Genomic DNA, 18,540 nt, shown 5'->3' with positions numbered 1-18,540 from the left:
CTAAAAACGACACTTACTTTGAAAGAAACTGTACTGTAGCCCAAACACCACCATACATTAACCCTTTAATGAGCCAGGAATCGATATTTAGGTCTGCTATAAACCCAACCAGCCAAATAACTAGGAAAGGAGTTCCTAGCATTACTTTCTGCCGAAATTCCTATAAAGAAAAAAAAATTAGAAAGTTTGTAATGTTTTAAGTAACCTCAATATGAAGCATGGCTACCTTTGTAAAAACAAGCAACAAGTGAGTGAGTTGATTCATTCAAATAAGCTTACTATATGCAGGTATTATTCAAGGTGGTCTCTGTCTTCTGGAAACAGGCAATACACAGGCAATAATTTAAATGTACTTGGTTAAAATTGTGGAGGATGAGAATAGAAGTTATAGGAGTGTGTCTACTAGATAGATACAGAAGAAAGCAGTACCACCTGCTAACACATGAACAGGCTAGAAACAGTTCAGGACAAATACCACCCCATTTTACCAGAGGCATTGATAGATAACTAGAGACAAGGACCATCAGAATGACTAATGATCGAAGAACTATATAAGGAAACTGAGGAAGCTGAGCCTGGAGAAGGCATTTTGACTGATACATATAAACAGCATATCAAAACCTTAAAATTAGATACAGAATAAAATCAAACAATCTACAGGGTACCAGAATCCATAGAATGGAGATTATGTGCCTCTGAAAACATATAAAAGCCAAGTGCTTAATACTCCAGAGGTAGTTCTATTTCATTTTTATACTGGTTGGGTTGTTAGAAAGTCCACTCTAACAATTTATCTATTTCCTTGTAACATCTACCACAATAGTATCTTCAGAGCAACACAAAGTAAGTATACTGCCTCTTCCACATAACAACCCCTTCACAAACTTATAAGCCTCTATCAAGTTTCTTGAGTTACAAAACTATATACTTTTTCAAATAAATGGCCATGTTTTCCCCAATTCAACCATTTCTGAACTAAATGTGTAATTTTAACTTAAATTAATGATTAAACATATCAACTCCAGAGTTTAACTTTATGTTGTAGTAAAATAAGTAATCCTTCCAATTTTTTTTCCATCTCTAGTATTTTGAATTTTATATTAAGACACTAGAGAAGATTTATAACTAGAGGAAAGAACCTATAGGTAAGGGGGTAGTTATTGGTGGGAGAGAAGGTGGACATGTGTCATTTGAAAAAGTCTGGTATAAAATTTTCTGTAATTTGGCTTGTTTTTAGTCAAGATACTTGTTTTCCCTCAGCAATGACCACATTTCTTCATTATTAAAAAAATAAGATACAATTCACATATAGTAAAATACACCTTTTCTGCATAGTTCTCTGAGTTTTGATTAACATACACAATTGTGTAATTAGAGCAAAAATCAAGAAACAGCATAGTTCTATCAAGTCCAGAAATACCTTGTAGCCACAGGCCCAGCTCCTGGCAAACACTAATCTGATTCCTGTCCCTAAATTTTTTCCTTTGCAGGAATGCCATATATATAAATGGAATGATACTGAATGCAAACATTTAAGTCTGGCTTCTTTCACTTCAAGAATGCATTTGATATTCATCCATGTTGTTGTGTTTATCAGTACTCAGTTCCTTTTTAATGCTGAGTAGTATTCCATTACAGGACTTATCTGTTCTTTTATCCATTCCTCAGCAAAGGAATTAGGGTTGTTTCCAGTTTTGATGATTGTGAATAAAGACACTATAAACATTTACATACAGGTTTTTGTGTAACATAAGTGCATTTTACGTGGTTAAACACCTATCCATGGGATTTCTAGATTTTTTTAAAACTGTCACATAACATACATAATATTATAAAGGTGTAATGGTGATAAACTACTTTTATAGATATGAAAAATCTATTTTCTCTTATATTTTATTATGGAATTTTTCAAATATAAAGTACATTTGAAATAATTTTATACTGAATACCTGCATGTCTACCACCTAGCTTCTACAATTCAGTAATCTATTTTTTAACTAAACTTTTTATTTTGAATAACTGTAGATTCACATGCCGTTGTAATAAATAATACAGATAGATCCCAAGTAACCTTTAACCAAGTTCCCCCAATGACTAACATCTTGCAATACAGTAATGTAGTATCACAACAAGACAGTGACATCAATACAGCTATGATACAGAATATTCCCATCACTAAAGGATTCCTCATGTTGTCCTTTTACAACCTCCTCCAGCCCTACCCTCACCCCATAATTAACCTCAGGCAACCACTAATATGTTCTACATTTCTATAATTTTGTCATGTCAAAAATTTTATATAAAATGGTATATAACCTTATAGAATTGGCTTTTTCATTCAACATAATTCTTTGGAAATTCATCCAGGTTATTGTATGTATCATTGGTTCATTTCTTTTTATTGCTGAGGAATATTCCATGGTACAAATATACCATGGTTTCTTGAACTGTTTACCCACTGAAGGACCTTGGGGTTACTTCCAATTTGGGGCTATTATGAATAAAACTGCTATAAACATTCACATACAGGTTTCTATGTGAACACAAGTTTTCATTTCTTTGGGATAAATAACTAAGAGTGAAGTTTCTGGGTTGCATGATAATTGCATCTCAAGTTTTGTGTTTTTTTTTTTAAAAAACACACACAAAACTGCTAAACTTTTCTCCAAACATTCCCACCATCAATGTTTGAGGAATCTGGTCCCTCTGCATCCTCACCAGCATTTGGTGATTTCACAACTTATTAGTTATTCTAATAGGTATATGAAAGTAAGTCGCAGTGGTTTTAATTTGCATTTCCCTAATGACTAATGATGTTGAACATCTTTTCATATACTTATCTGCCATTTTTATATCTTCGGTAAAATAACTCTTCATGTCTTAAGACCATTTTCTAACTTGATTATTTACTTTTGAGTTTTGAAAGTTCTTTATATATTCTAAAAACTAGTTCTTTATTAGATATGTGTCTTGCAAATACTTTTCTCCAGTTTGTAGTGTGTCTTTTCATCCTAATAACAGGGTGTTTTGTAGAACTATAGTTTTTAATTTTGATAAAGTCCAATTGATCAATTTTACTTTTATGGATCATGTTGTTTGTGTCAATTCTAACTCTTCGCCTAGTCCTAGATTCTGATGATTTTTCTGGTTTTTCTCCCTAAAACTTTTATAGTTTTATGTTTTACATTTAATCCTGTGAATCATTTTATTTTTTTATATGATGTGAGATTTGAGTAAGGTTTTGTTTATTTATGCGCCTATGTATATCCAAATGATCCAGAATTTGCTGAAAAGGTTATCTTTCCTCAAATGAATTGCTATTGTACTTCTGTCAATATCTTGGGCATATCTTGACGGCTCTATTTCTGGACTCTGTTCTGGGCCACTGATCTGTGAGTTTATTTCTCCAGCAAAAAAAATAGCTGTATGTTGACGATAGCAAAATATTGCTAGAATTTTTATTTAATTGCAATGAATCTGTATATCAATTTTGGGAAAACTGACATGGTGAGTCTTCCAATTCATGAACACAGTATCTCTTTCCACTTATTTATATCATCTTTGATTTCTTTCATTGGCATTTTAAAAATTTCAGTACATAAGTACATTACACATTTGTTTGCATTTACACCTAAATATTTAAATTTTGGGGTTTCTTTAGAAATCCTAAATAGTACTTTATTTTTTTTAATTTTGGTACCCACATATTTTTTCCAAGTGTATAGAAATAAAACAGATTTTTAAATATATTTACCTTATATCCTTTTATCTTGCTGAATCATTTATTAGTTCTAGAAGTTTATTTGACAGATTCCTTGGGATTTTCTATGTAGAAAATCATGTCAACCACAAATAGCGACAATTTTACTATTTTTTCCTTTCTGATCTATATGCCTTTTAATTTCCTTTTCTTTCTTTATATCACTAGCCAGAATTTCCAGTACTATGTTGAACAAGAGCAGTAAGAGGGATATCTTTGCCTTGTTCTTGATCTCAGGGGAAAAGCATTCAATCTTTTACCATCAAGTACAATGTTAGTAAAAGGTTTTATTTATGTTCTTTATAAAGTTCAGGAAATTCTCCTCTATTCCTATTTTTCTCAAGAGTTTCATCATGAATGGACATTAATTTTATTGAATACTTTTTGACTGATACAATCATAAAATATCTTTTTTAATTCGTTAATAAGACAGAGTATATGAAATAAACTTTGAATATTTATTCCAGGCCTTGCATCCATAAACCTCATTTGGTCATAGTGCATAATTTTCCTTATATATTGCTGACTTATATTTGTTAATATTTTGTTAAGGAGTTTTGAGTATATTCATGAGGGATGTTGGTCTATCGTTTTCTTTTTTGTACTGTCTTTGTCTGGTTTTGGTATCAGGGAAACATTGTTTCCATTCTGTTATTTCTATATACAAGCAACATAACAATATTCACACATGTGAAGTGAGTTTCTTATAGAGAGAGCATATAGTAGGGTCATACTTTATAATCCACACTGCCAATATCTGTCCTTTATTGGGTATATTTAGACCATTTACATTTAACATAATTATTAATACGTTCCGGTTTAAGTCTATAATTTTATGTTTGTTTTCTGTCTGTTCTCTGTTTTTTGTTCTATTTTCTTTTTCCTGCCTTCTTTTGGGTTATTGGAAAGTTTTTTAGAGTTCTATTTTCATGATCTACAGTGTTTGTGAGTATAGCTTTTTTAGTGGTTACTCTAAATATTACATCATATAAGCATAACATCACGGTGTACTCGTCTTCATTTTACCAGTTCAAGTGACGCTTACCTCCCTTTATGTCCTTCTAACCTCATTGATGTTATAAATTATCTCAAATATATTCTCTACATACATTTAGAGTCACATCAGACAGCATTATAATTTTTGCTTCAATTGTCAAACAAAATTTAGAAGACTTAAGAAGGAAAATCTACCATATTTACCCATAATTTTGCTTACCATAAACTTAATGTTAAGAGTCTTGATTTTATTTCTTTTGTTTAGAGAACTTTTCTTAGCCATTCTTTTAGAATAGCTCTGCTGATGACAAATTCTCTTAGTTTTTCTTTATCTGAGAATGTGTTGATTTTCTTTCATTCCTAACATATATTTTCCATTGTATGGGATGCTGGGGTTGATAGTTCTTCCCATTCAGCACTTGGAAAATGTGCCAGTTCCTTGTGAGCTCTATGGCTTCTAACGAGAAAGAAATCCAGTCATTTGAATTGTGTTGCCCCTATTGATAAAGGGATTTTAAGATCTTTATTTTTTCCAGAAGATTGACTACAATGTGTTTGGTGAAGATTTCTTTGTGTTTATTCTTTTTTTAGGATTTGTTCTCCTTCTTAATCTGTAGTTCTGTCTTTTGCCAAATTGGAGAAATTTTTGTCCATTATATCTTTGAGTACTTTTTCAGCATCACCCTCTTTCTTCTCTTCTTCTGGGATTCCAATCATATTAATGTTAGATATTCTGTTATAACCACAGGTCCCTAAGCCTCTGTTCTTTTTTTTTTTAAGTTTATTTCCTTTTGTCGTTCAAAATGGGTAATTTTTATTGTTCCATCTTCAAGGTCACTGATTCTTTCTTCTCTCCCTTATAATGTGCTATTGAGCCCATCCAATGAGTTTTTTTTAATTTTGGTTACTGTTAGTTTCAGTTTTAAATTTTTTTATTTGGCTTTTCTTTATATTCTATTTCTGTATTTCTATTTCTTTGCTGAAACTTTAATTTCCATTTGTTTTAAGCATGTTCATGGCTACTTGGTGAAGCCTTTTTATGACAGCTGCTTTAAAATCTCTTATCAGATAATGTTAACATCTCTCATATTGTTGGCATCTGTTGATTCTTTTTTCATTGTTTTAGATTTTCTTGGCTTTTAGCATGATGAGTGATTTTCAACTGAAACTTGGACATATTGAGTATTGTGAGATACTAGATCTTACTTAAACCTTTTATTTTAGATGGATTCCTCTGATGTAGGTTGGGAGGGGAGTGAGGCACTTTCTCATTCCTGCCAGGTGGGTGGAAGTCCAGGATTCTTGCTTGGCCTCTATTAACACATGAAGACAGGGCTCCTCATTACTGTTGAGCAAAGCTGGCACTTCTAGGTCTCCAATGAACCACTACTGATACCTCCCTGGCTAGGAGAGTTAGGTGTGCCTCATTACTTTTTCCTATGTGTTCTCCACTGATACAGCAGGGGATGGAACGTCATTCACAGCCAGTGGGAATGAAAGTCCCAACTCTCTACTCAGCCTTTTTCTGACACCACCCCTGGAGAGAAGTTGGAGTACCTCATTATAGCCTGGTAAGGGCAGAAGTCCTGGCCTTTGCTGTGTGAATGAGGGTGGGGCCACAGTATTTTCTGTAGTGTTTGGATATAGTAGAAAGTTATTTTCTAAAAGCTTCTAAAATTTTTCTGTCTTTTTTTTTTTTTGTCCTTTGAATAGAGAACAGAGACTTTTTTGTTGCAAGCTTTTTTGTCTGCACCCATTCATGATTCTAGGTTGTTGGCTTTGTCAACTCCTCTTTGGGAGTTGCCTAATATATGAGGCAAAAATAAACAAAAGAAAACACAGGGAACTCAACACCATGTTATTCTTTGGGGCCTGAGCTCCCTAGCCATTTTGCCACATTCTCTCCATCTTCCAGAGTCATTTTACATTTATTTTGTAAATAATGTCCAGGTTTTTTAGTTACTTAGAGGGAGGAATAGGGAAAAGTACATGTACTTCATATTCCCGGGTTTATTTTCACATAATCAATAAACAACATTAAAAAAGAAGATATTGTGAGATATCCACTGTTAACAAAAGGGATCATGGATTTTTAAATGTGCAGAAATACTAATTTAGAGATTTTATCTAACTTTTCATTAAGCAAGTTATTTAACCATAAATCTGCCTGTCTAAAATTTTCTAACTTTAAAAACCCAAGTTCTAAAATCAAAATTCCTTCCATATCTAATTGTCTTATTAGCACTGTCCAAAAAAAAAAATCTTTTTCCCTTTTGGAATGACTTATTTTTGGTATATACTACTGAATCTCAGGTCTTACTGTCTTCTTATTTAGTTTTAAATACAGAATATACTTTATAGACTAGCAAATCAAGTCATGATCATGATTTACATTTATCTAATTTGAGATGGAAAAAGAATAGTCTACATAATTACAAGTACTTAATTCCACAAAGCCCCTAATCATCATCTATTTTTAATCTAGTAACCTTTTTAAAAAGGTAATATATTTAAGGCTACTAAGTCAAAACAAAACAAAAAACAGGAATACTCGACTTCTGAACTAATCACAATAATATATAAATGTTAGTAAAACTGTGCTAAATTTTTTAATGAAGCTCTTTTTTTAAAACAGATCATATTCAAACACACAAACCTGATATATAGTTCATTATTGCTATAAATAACTTAACATGTTAATGAATATCTAGAATTTACAATGTCATTTTCATCTGACAATATATTAAAAAAAACTTTAGAATAGTTATACTAAACAAATGAAAGCATAAAGATTATGAGACATCCCAAAGTAATACAAGATACTTTAATTACTAGCCTAGTTATTATAAGACATCAGCCATTTTCACTCTGCTGAGCAAAACTGCTCTAAATCCTGGAGGATAGAGAAAAACCAAAGAAAATAAATAATAAACCACATTTATATCATAACTAATAGTGAAATAAGAGTTAACATAACTTGCAGAAATTGTTCATTATTCTCAACTATAGCATAGAAAATAGGCAAGTTTATAAACTATAAATTAAATTCTTCTGATGCCTATATAATACACCAATGAACTTTTCAGCTCATTAAGGAAGTCTGAACTACAAGTAAATGAGGCATGCTTTCAAGTATGTTTCCCTTTATCCAAAACTTGTCATTTTGTTCTGATAACAGACAGACCAATATTAACTTTACACCAATAGTTTTACCACTGGAACAACCTGAGGAAGACATGCATAAGATATGTATGCCATTCAAGTTTTAACTATGGACAAGTTAGCAAATACCTTGGCAATTGTTTAGGCATATAAAAGAAATTGTCAATCAGCTATTTTTTTTAAGGGAAATTTTTAAGGAATACCAACTCTTTTGGGAAAATGTTCTTGGTTTTGAAATCATATAAATACAAATGGGCAACTGAGCCAAAACTCACACAGTTTATAATTAAAGGTATATGAAAGGTCTAAAATGGGATTTCTATAGAGAAGTGAAAAAACAGATTTCCTCTCTTTGAAAAAAGTTACAACATCACAAAAGAATGAAAAGCTTAACTTAATTAGAGGTAGACTTGTGAGTAGTTAAAAAGATATGTATTGGGACTAAGATTTTTTACAACTGACTATCATATTAACAAATGCACTTAAACAGGAAAAACTTTTATCAATTACTTAACTAAGGCCAGCTGAATCAGCGAACTAAAATTTGTGAGATTTAAGCAATCTCATATATACCCTTCTTAATTATCAGATAACACAAATAGACTATCAGCCAAATAGGCAGAGCCTTTGCTATCTACCTTCATTGTATGCTGGGTGAAATATTTAAATATTATATTGGCCAGTGTCAAAATTAAAAGCTATAAATGCTCATGAAAAAAAATTATGCTTGCCCTTGCCGGTTTGGCTCAGTGGATAGAGCATCGACCTGCAGACTGAATGGTCTCAGGTTCAATTCCGGTCAAGGGCATATGCCCTGGTTGCAGGCTCGATCCCCAGATCCCCAGTACAGGGCATGCAGGAGGCAGCTGATCATCATTGATGTTTCTATCTCTCGCTCGCTCTCCCTTCCTCTCTGAAATCAATAAAAAAAATTTTTGAAAAAAGAAAGTATGCTTATGAATCTTAAAAAGACTATATATTTGAAAATTTTCAGTCATGAACTTACCTTATCAGCTTTCAGTTTTCTAAGGAAAGATGGATTATCATATCCTTTTGCTTGTCTTGCCTCTTGCAAATGGTTGATCATCCAGACATTTTTTCTCTGCTTTGCCAAATCAAGTGCTGATTCACCCTGATAATATAAGTGGAAGAAATTCATATTAATAATAACAACAAAATATTTTAGTTACTAACTTTTAAAGCACAGCTATAAAAATAAATTGACTGCATATTAGTTCATTACTGTTTTTACACTGGGCAGCCAACTACTAGAAGAATCTAAAAATCATTAAGTATTACTTATGCATTCCCATTCAAGGTACAATCAAAAAATGAATTTACTCATATAGATTCTATTTGTGCTTGCATTTTGGCTTATATTAGAGAGCAAATCAAAAAGTAGGTATTTTAGTACCTGCTGGATCAGAGACTATCACACAGTTTATCAGTTATTTCATATTCATTAAAGGTTTCATTAGTAATAGTTATTGCTACATAACATCCTGCTATATTACCAAATTTTCAGAACTCTTTCAGTTTAATTTCAATGATGACAAAAGGCTGAAGATGAATACAGGAATAAAGAAAAATCAACTTCTACTTCTACTACTGTTGTATTGCCATTCTTGATCACCTTAAATTCATTCACCCATAGAAATTTCCAAAGAGAATAAGATAAGAGCAGTAACCAAAAAAGAGTGAACCTCAAGTTATGAACTTGTAGTTCCCTTTTATCTCAAGAAAAAGAATGCCAAGGAATATAAGTGAACAGAACTAAAACCTTTTAAAGGAAGTAAGAAACAAGAAATAGAGTCCCTAATTCTAGATCTATGCTTCTTTATGCCTGTATTAATTTAAAATCTTCTCCTTTAAATTAATCAAACACCTACATATCTATTTTAGTATTTTCCACTATTTATCTAGTACTTTCAGTATAAATGTGAAATTAAACATTTTCCAAATTTGCCAAAATTTCAATAATGTATCAATGAATATTTAAAATTACTTTAAAAAGAAGAAAAAATATTAACATTTTAATTTTAAAAACTAGATGAAAATAAAGGAATAAGGAGCCTCGGGGTGCCTTACTTATGAGGGATGATTATCAAGTATGAAGTACAGTTTATTTTTTTAAAAACCTAAAAAATTTAAAAAAGCAAACAAAAAAATAAACACACCACTACCACCAATAGCAACAACTATAACAACACCAAAATAACAACAGAAAGCCCAACCAATCCTTTAATAAAAAGAGCAATTGTATTTAATTAGGAACAGGCTAATCTAGGTGGGTCTTCCACAAATAGGAATATTTACTTTTAAATATCTCCTTACCTATTCAAAGATTCTATCACCTAAGTTGTTAGAACCAGCTAATTAATCCAAACTATAAAGATTACCTGAATAAAAGCAATCCCTTGGATAACAACTCCCAGAGAATATTCTGCAGTTGACTCGGTCCAGCTGAGCATCCCTTCCACTAGAGGGCCATGTGACACCTAGGGATTGCCTAGATAAAAAGATGGAGGGAGCTTTAAGAAATCTTTCAACTACTCCTCTAGTCAACTGACTGCTTTTGTATAGTTCTTTTATTCAGCTGGTAAAATAAACAAGCAATTAATTTAAAGAACTGTATTAAAACCAGGGTTCCGAATCAAGTCTTTATTTGATCACTCCATGTGTTAGCTAAAATAGTAAACAGTAACATCTCTTAAATGGAGTATTTATGGACAATGTGACTTGTAATAAAAGAAATTCTTCAAGGATTTTGGTCAGATAAATAAACATTATGGAAGGTGGAGGTTGAAAGATCATATTTTGCCTAAGTTAGGTTGAATTTCATTATTAAAACGAAGGAAAATTCTTCCTTGGAGACCATCTAGGTCAGGTACTTAAGAGGTAATAAAACTACTTTCTAAAAACAGTTTCTTACCTCATTTCAAAAAAACTATACGAGTCTTCCAATATGTTAATTAACGAGGCTCAGTAATTTTACATTCTTCACAAGCTAGAATTTATGTCCTTTGATCATTTTAGAAAGAAAAAAATTACAAATGCTTGGGCATTACTCCAAGATTGTTTTCTCAATACCCAATTCATCTATATCTATCTGCATAACCAAAAAGATGTGCAAGGGGGTAAACTATTTTTTTAAACTCACAAATGAGATGTTACCATAAAAAAGGATAACTACATAGGTCATTTAAAAAAAATCTTAGTATTCCCAAATAACTCCCCCCATTGTTACTACTTAAAATTCAAATTTATCCTATGTAACTATTATCCAGGTTCTTAATTTTTTTAAGTCATCAGATGAAAGTCATCTAGAAAAGCTGAAATTTAATTTTTTAATAATAATTTCAGAGGTCCATGGATCCACCCCCTAATCAAAATTAAGAACCTCTAGTCTGGGGTATATAGCCTTTTCTAATCCTTCTAGGGATCAAAGTAGCCATTTTAAAGTTACCTACCATTTAATATTAATTGTCTCCAAAATAAGTTCTATCTTCTTTTGATAAAATAATCACGTGTTATCAAATAACTCATTTACAAGGGTAAATACCTAGTTAATATAAAGACAGATTTCTAAGCAACTTAAGCTTCACCTTATTTAGAAAATAATTATTTTAGAAGAGGATCAGCTGATAGTTATATAACTATTATAACACAAAGTATAATTTATCATATTCTTTAAAGAATGTAACTTTTACTGGCTATTAAAGCCATTTCCAGATTTGTAGGCTACATCTTTTTGTCATAATTCATGATTAGTAACAAACTCTTTCTTAAGACTTGAAATAAAAAATGTAAAAATATACAGGTATAAATCAACTTTACTTGTCAAATTCCTGGACAAAGAATCTTAAACTGTTTTTTTTAATTAATAAACTTTTCCCTTTCAAACTTTGCAGCAATTTAAGTTTATTTAATTAGCTTGGCATTCCACATAAGTAAAAGACACCACTCAAATTAAATATGAGTAAAGTGGAACCAATTCCTATCACCTTCACCCCAGAAAAGTTTTCCTTCAGTCTTCACAACCTTTATATCACAAGACATTCAATTATTCAAACCAAAACATACCATCAATGCTATTTTCTTTCACCTTCATATCTAATCTACCTCTTCATTTCTACTCTATCATTTCCAGATAAACTCATTTATCATTATCTCTACTCCTACAATAAGCTAAACTAAATCATTAGAGTTGCAATAGCCTAACTCTGTGGTCGGCAAACTGTGGCTCGCGAGCCACATGCAGCTTTTTGGCCCCTTGAGTGTGGCTCTTCCTAAGCCTTAGGAGTACCCTAATCAAGTTAATAACAATGCACCTACCTATATAGTTTAAGTTTAAAAAATTTGGCTCTCAAAAGAAATTTCAATCGTACTGTTGATATTTGGCTCTGTTGACTAATGAGTTTGCCAACCACTGGCCTAACTGATCTTCATCCATCCCTTCCATTTTCTTAATTCTTTGATGCTATTCTTCCTACAGCAACTAAAGTAATCTTTTAAAAATATTTAAAACACAAAGATTATATAACCAGCCTACATAAATCCTTCCTTTTGTTTTTCATGACTGAGAATACAATTCAAGCTCCTTATCATGGCCCTGTATAATCTGGCACCTGCTTCTCTCCGTGGCTTCACTCCCTTGTTCACTGCTATTGGTCCAGGCCATCATTTTTGCACCTCTAACATGGCAAGCTAATTCCTGGCTTATTCATTATCCCTAGGCCTTGCACTTGCAGTTTCCTCTACATCACAAAGGCTAACACGGGCCAAATAAACAAGGTTTAAGTTTATGTGGGCCACAAAAAAACAAAAGCTTCAATTCTCATAGAAATAGATTTATTAAAAGTATAGTAGTATAAAAAAAAAGAACAAGAGCAATGATAAAATTAATGTTTTCTTTCTGACACTGGCATCTCTTCTCTGCTACTATCTTTCCTACTTCGGGGAAATCTTGTTCGCAGTGATTACTTTCAAAACTGACACAAGGTGAATGTCAGTAATTCTGGATCTGAGACAGGAGACTTATTTCCTTTCATAATTGTAAATAATTGCTCACACCTTTATATTGGCTGGGCCACAAAAATATTTGTTGTGAGCCGCATGCAGCCACGAGTTTGACATGCTTGCTCACATGGTAAGTTTTTTCCCAAATATCTTTGCATAATTGAGTCCTTTTCATCCGACAAGTTCACAGCAAATGTCATCTCCTCAGAGGCTTTCACAAATCACTCTCACATGATGTGGCTCCCTCAGCCCTCATCACTCTACTCCATTTGCCTATGTGTGCGTGTGTGTTTAATTTACTATTGTCTATTCTCTCAATACAGTGTAAATTCTGAGAGAACAGGGACTTCATCTCTCTTAAATACTGCGACTTCACAGCATTGAACATTGTTGAATGAATAAATGGCTTCCATTAGAAGATGGTGACTAGACTTCAGCATATTAGGAATGCCAGATTCCAGTAGAATAGGCATCTGATACTTATTTTAATTACATAAAAAGTGCATTTTAAAACAAAAATCTACTTTTCCACCAGTGTAGATAAAAAGATTATTTTTACTCGGAAAGTATAAATGTTCCCTGAGCAACTGAAGCAACTCTTTAGACTTTCTTTAAAAATAATGTCCCTCCAGAAACTATTAGGGAATTAATTACATTTAAAATATTCTTATCAATAAATAACCCTGATTGTACATGTCAGATAAAATGGAAATCTTCATAAAAAGAAAGTGACTAAAAAAAAAATCATGACAAAGTTCTACAGGCACAATAATTATCTTAATTATTGACACTAGATTCTGCAAAGTATTCACATGAACTGTACTAGTTAAGGAAGCTACATTCATTTATCCTATATTGGCACCAAATAATTCATGTGTCTGAACCTAGAAAATATTAAAAATATGAGGCTCAAACCATTTAAATCTTTTCAAATATCTCTATTCTTACCATTACTTTTCTGTGTAAATTCATTATAGATTATTTCTCTTACTAAGACTAATCAAAAGCTTATGCAATGGTTAATGTGGAGTGCAAGTGTTCACTATTTATTTGAAAAGACGTTAAATTTACAAACCACACCTCAACTTCTTAAAAATCATAATCAAAAAGAAATTATCTAAAATTTTATATGAATAGAAATGATATTTTTAAATGTTCAAAATATATATGCCACTAGTTTCCAACTCCAGAATGGTGTAGTCATCTTGTCATAAATCCTTGGTATTACCGCAATTTTAATACTGATATGGCTCTTGGCAGTCTATGAAGATTCACTATTTGCCATATTGAAACTAGTTCTATCTTTTCAATAATAGAATGCTAAAAATCTTAAAATGTATTCGGAGGCATAATTACTCTAGGAATGACTGGTAGCAAAAGAAAAGAAAGAATAAAAATAGCACTCTAAAATAATTCAGGTTATAAAATATAAGGTAATCTCACTGATTTTTTCCTTATAGGGATATTGGTCAGATTTAGTCAAACTCCTCCTTCCTTATACTTTAAGTCTTAATCCCTAACTTACTAATTACAGTGTTATGAACCTTTCAGAGTTTCCTATTTAAAAATGTATGGAAAAGCAAAATTTTCTTCCTAATTTCAGAGTAGCAGAGAAGTATATTACCTAAGTCATGAAAACTAACAGTAAAGCTCAAGACGACACAAATCATCATTCAGTCAGTCACCAAATATTTAAGGGTGCCCATCATGTGTCAGGCACTATGACATGTTAATTTGCAGATAAGACCGCTATTATCACTTTGGGTAGGAACAAGAACTTTTTTTTTTTTAAAGAGATAAAGAAAATGTGTCTTTTTTTAAAAAATTTCTTTGTTTCCAATAAGGTATGTGATATTTACTTTTAAATATTTTTAATTAGACTCATTTCTAAATATTGGTTATATTAACTACATTAGGCACCTGATATCTAGTCTAAGCTATTTCATTTAGTAGTTTAAGCTTCACTTTTTAGAGTAATACAAGAGAGACATAAACAGATGCCCTGATCCAGCAGGAGATAACCTACTTTTTGATTGCCGTTTCATATTATGTGCTTGAACCCTTTTCATATTCAATTACCACATATCCCTTAGAAATTTAAAAAACATGACTCAGAAAATATTATGGTTTATAGTCAAAATTAAAGAACACTTGTCATTGACACAAAGTTATTTATGAATACATATTACTAAAAGATGATGTTTAAAAGTTTAGCCCGGCTGGTGTGGCTCAGTAGTTGAGCATCAACCCATGAACCAAGAGGTCCCTGATTTGATTCCAGTCAGGGCACATGCCCAGGTTGCAGGCTTGATCCCCAATAAGGGTGTGCAGGAGGCAGCCAATTGATGATGTTTCTCTCTCATCAATGTTTCTAGGTCTCTAGCATTCTCCTGCTCTCTCTAAAAGCAATAAAAACATTTAAAAATATAAAAGTTTAAAGTCATTTCACAGAATCTGTTGCTAAAAAACAGGGTAGATCCTTAAGGTTTAAAAATGAGAATGGCTACCCAAAATTTAAGACTACCAAAAGAACATTCTTACAAATATCCATAAAATATCTACAAATTTCAAAATGCTCAGAGTATAAATGATAATTGAGCTTTGCTTAGATAATTTTGTGTACTTTTCCTGGATTAGTCCAGCATTTGGAGGAGAGAGGTTCTCTTTATAAACATCACAAAGGTGTTTATCAAATTTAAAGGTTTTGACCTTTAACATAAAAGACAATAAATGACCTAGTCAAGGAATTACTAAAAGTTATTATGGGTAATGTGGTTTAAGTATAAACTTGTGATTCTCTGTAATGATCTTCTTAATGAAACCAAAACACTATTCCCTTCAGCTATAAAAATACAGATTATATAATTTCCAAAAGTAATAAGAATTCACTAATGAAAAGGCCACCAAAATCTGAAAATTACTTCAATACTAAAAGATGAAAGTAAATAAACCAGTCTTTCAAAAAAAATTTCTTGCATGAAGGCAAATAGTTGAGCTTAAATAAGAAGTTTCTTCATCTTTGATAGTTTGTGAAAAAACCTGGTTTATTGAGAAATTTGTTTCTTATAACCACATTTTACATAGCATAATAAGTATAGGATACTTTTACCTTGATATTCTGGGCATCAACATTAGCTCCAGCTTCCAGAAGAAGACTAATGACTGTGGTATTCCCTGCTAGTACTGACCAATGCAAAGCAGTGTTTTTGTGATACTTGTCACCAAGGTTAACTGAAACATTGAATGTTAAAAGCAATCTAGTTGGATCCACACTAAAAAGGAAAAAAGAAACAACAACAACAACAACCCTATTTTCAATTATAGAAATCATTAAAGATACTAAACTGACTGTGTTTGTATTCGCATTCCATCTTGGAACACTTCTAATCTAACCTATACTCAACAACTTTATAATCACAAATGAGATAACATTTTAATATGAAATATTAAGTATGTGAAATACTATATAAAGTAATACAGTTCTAAGAGAGCGCATACTTGGTCCTGATATTTTCTTTTTTTGATCTTGGAATTATGTCTTTACTATCTATATAATTAAACAATTATATTTTTTAAATATAAATCTGGATTGTTCCAAAAATGATTTAAGGCAACTTACTAATATATAATACTTGTTAATATGCAAATCACGTGAAAAAATTCATTGCTTTTTTAAAAAAGATAACATCCTCTTCCATTCTTAGAAATTGTTGAAAGAAAATAGATTAAGGTACTACGTTACTAAGGTAAGGGTAAGCATAGAGATTCAAACATCCAAAAAGGTTATTTGTCATATACTATGTATTCATAATGAAAAATTTAAGTATTAACAAGTATAACATTAACTGCTTTCTTGTTTCAACTATTTACATTTTATTATGTTGAAAATGATGTGATAAGTATTTTATAATGCATACATACCTATGTGTTCTATAAGCTGCCCACATTAAAGGTGTCATTCCATTCTGATCCATCATATCTACATCCTGATAAAGCAAAAAAAAAAAAAAAAAAAAAAAAAAAAAAAAATTACTAAATTCCTAAACAATTTACTTGGAAAAATCTAATTTACATATCATAGGAGAAGCCAATATAACACTACTCAATCATGGGTGATTTATGAAACTTTTTTTCTTAACTTCAAAGTAAAACTATTCACTGTCACTAATTATTTTAATGTGTATGTAAATATTTAATTGATGTATATATTAAAGATATATTTAACATATATTTATAGTTTTCCTTTTTAAGATGCATTATTAATCAGCCTTTCAATGTTTTGCATTTAAAGATCTTCACCTACTCTTGATCTTTCAGCCACAAAGGATAGATTAAATGATTAAAGTCTTTAAAAAACTTAATTTATACTAATTCATAATAGAAGGGAATAATAAAACTCTGTTTATTCCTAGGCATTTCAAAACAATGAATAAAAGACCTATCTTTTTAAACAATTAAATAAATTTAGTGTTTTCTCTTCAGTCTATCGTTATGCATATACATTTTTAGAGTTAAATAATTCTGCAAAGTTCATGGTGATAAAGCAGTTCTCTGCCTTACTCCTAACTATTTTCACCTTTTAGGTCCATTATTTTGGTATTTACCTCCATATCTTAAAATAAAATGCTTAAATTGCTACTTTTTGATTTTTTATTTTAGGCATTATCTTCTGAGACCCCCTCAGTTTGCAAAATGAGAATTTCTCTCTTTCCTCTCCCTGCGCCATCACAAGTATATACCTTTCTTGTTCTTCCCTCTCAAGAGAATTGTAATTTTGGTTCTAAAACATTTGATATTTACATTATTATAAAAATGTGACTATTCCCAGCAAAATCATGTAGTAAATCATGATTACTTTTCTACTACCCAACTTTTCGCTTTACTTGGCACTTTCTCCCCCGCTCCCTCCCCCCGCCCTTTGCTTAGTTTTTTTAAAGCAAATTGAAATGAAAACTATCACCTACTCAACCAAAACTCTTCCCTAATTATCCAAGTCTAACTTCAAGACATTCTGATGTATCGGGGATTCTATCAGTTTCACTTCCCTAAAATTCTCTCTCCTAATTCACTCCAATCTGGACCCATTAACCTATATGACCAAAGCGTCTGTCTCATTAACTAGGAGTTATTTGAGGATCAAAATTATGTTAAATTCACATATTCTCAGTGCCCAGCACAGTAGATGATCAAAAATCATTCATTAAATGAAAAGACATGTTTATTCATCTACTCCTGGAAAAGGCACAGGCTTTAGAATAAGACAGACATGGTTTTGAATTCCTAGCTCTACCACTTAATAACTACTAGAGGCCCGGTGCACAAAAATTTGTGCACTCAGGGGGGTGGGGAGGGGGGTCCCCCAGCCCGGCCTGTGCCCTCTCGCAGTCTGGGACCCCTCGGGAGATAACGACCTGCTGGCTTAGGCCTGCTCCCGGGTGGCAGAGGGCAGGCCCAATCCCTAAGTGCAGCCCCTGGTCAGGCTCAGAGCAGGGCCGATTGGGGAGTTGGGGCGCCGCCCCGTCATGCACAGAGCAGGGCGGATCGGGAGGTTGCGATGCCACCCTCACTCACGCTCAGGGTAGGGCCGATTGGGGGGTTGGGCC

General features: G+C 32.1%; 1 protein-coding gene across 1 annotated transcript in view; it reads right to left on the bottom strand.

Annotated features, from left to right (window-relative positions):
• Positions 1–18,540, bottom strand: part of ZDHHC17 (zinc finger, DHHC-type containing 17) — a 64,807-nt gene that overhangs the window by 23,582 nt on the left and 22,685 nt on the right. Inside the window, exons 6-9 of the mRNA XM_005884171.2 lie at positions 16,859–16,923; positions 16,047–16,209; positions 8,925–9,050; positions 18–160 (exon numbers count right to left, since the gene is read on the bottom strand). Of these exons, the coding sequence (XP_005884233.1) occupies positions 18–160; positions 8,925–9,050; positions 16,047–16,209; positions 16,859–16,923 (497 nt within the window). The remainder of the gene's footprint in view (positions 1–17; positions 161–8,924; positions 9,051–16,046; positions 16,210–16,858; positions 16,924–18,540) is intronic.

The sequence above is a fragment of the Myotis brandtii genome, unplaced genomic scaffold, assembly GCF_000412655.1.
Source record: "Myotis brandtii unplaced genomic scaffold, ASM41265v1 scaffold82, whole genome shotgun sequence".
In the NCBI taxonomy this organism is placed as follows: Eukaryota; Metazoa; Chordata; class Mammalia; order Chiroptera; family Vespertilionidae; genus Myotis; species Myotis brandtii.
Note: the sequence above shows the minus strand (reverse complement) of the source record. Positions and strands in the feature narration are given on the sequence as shown.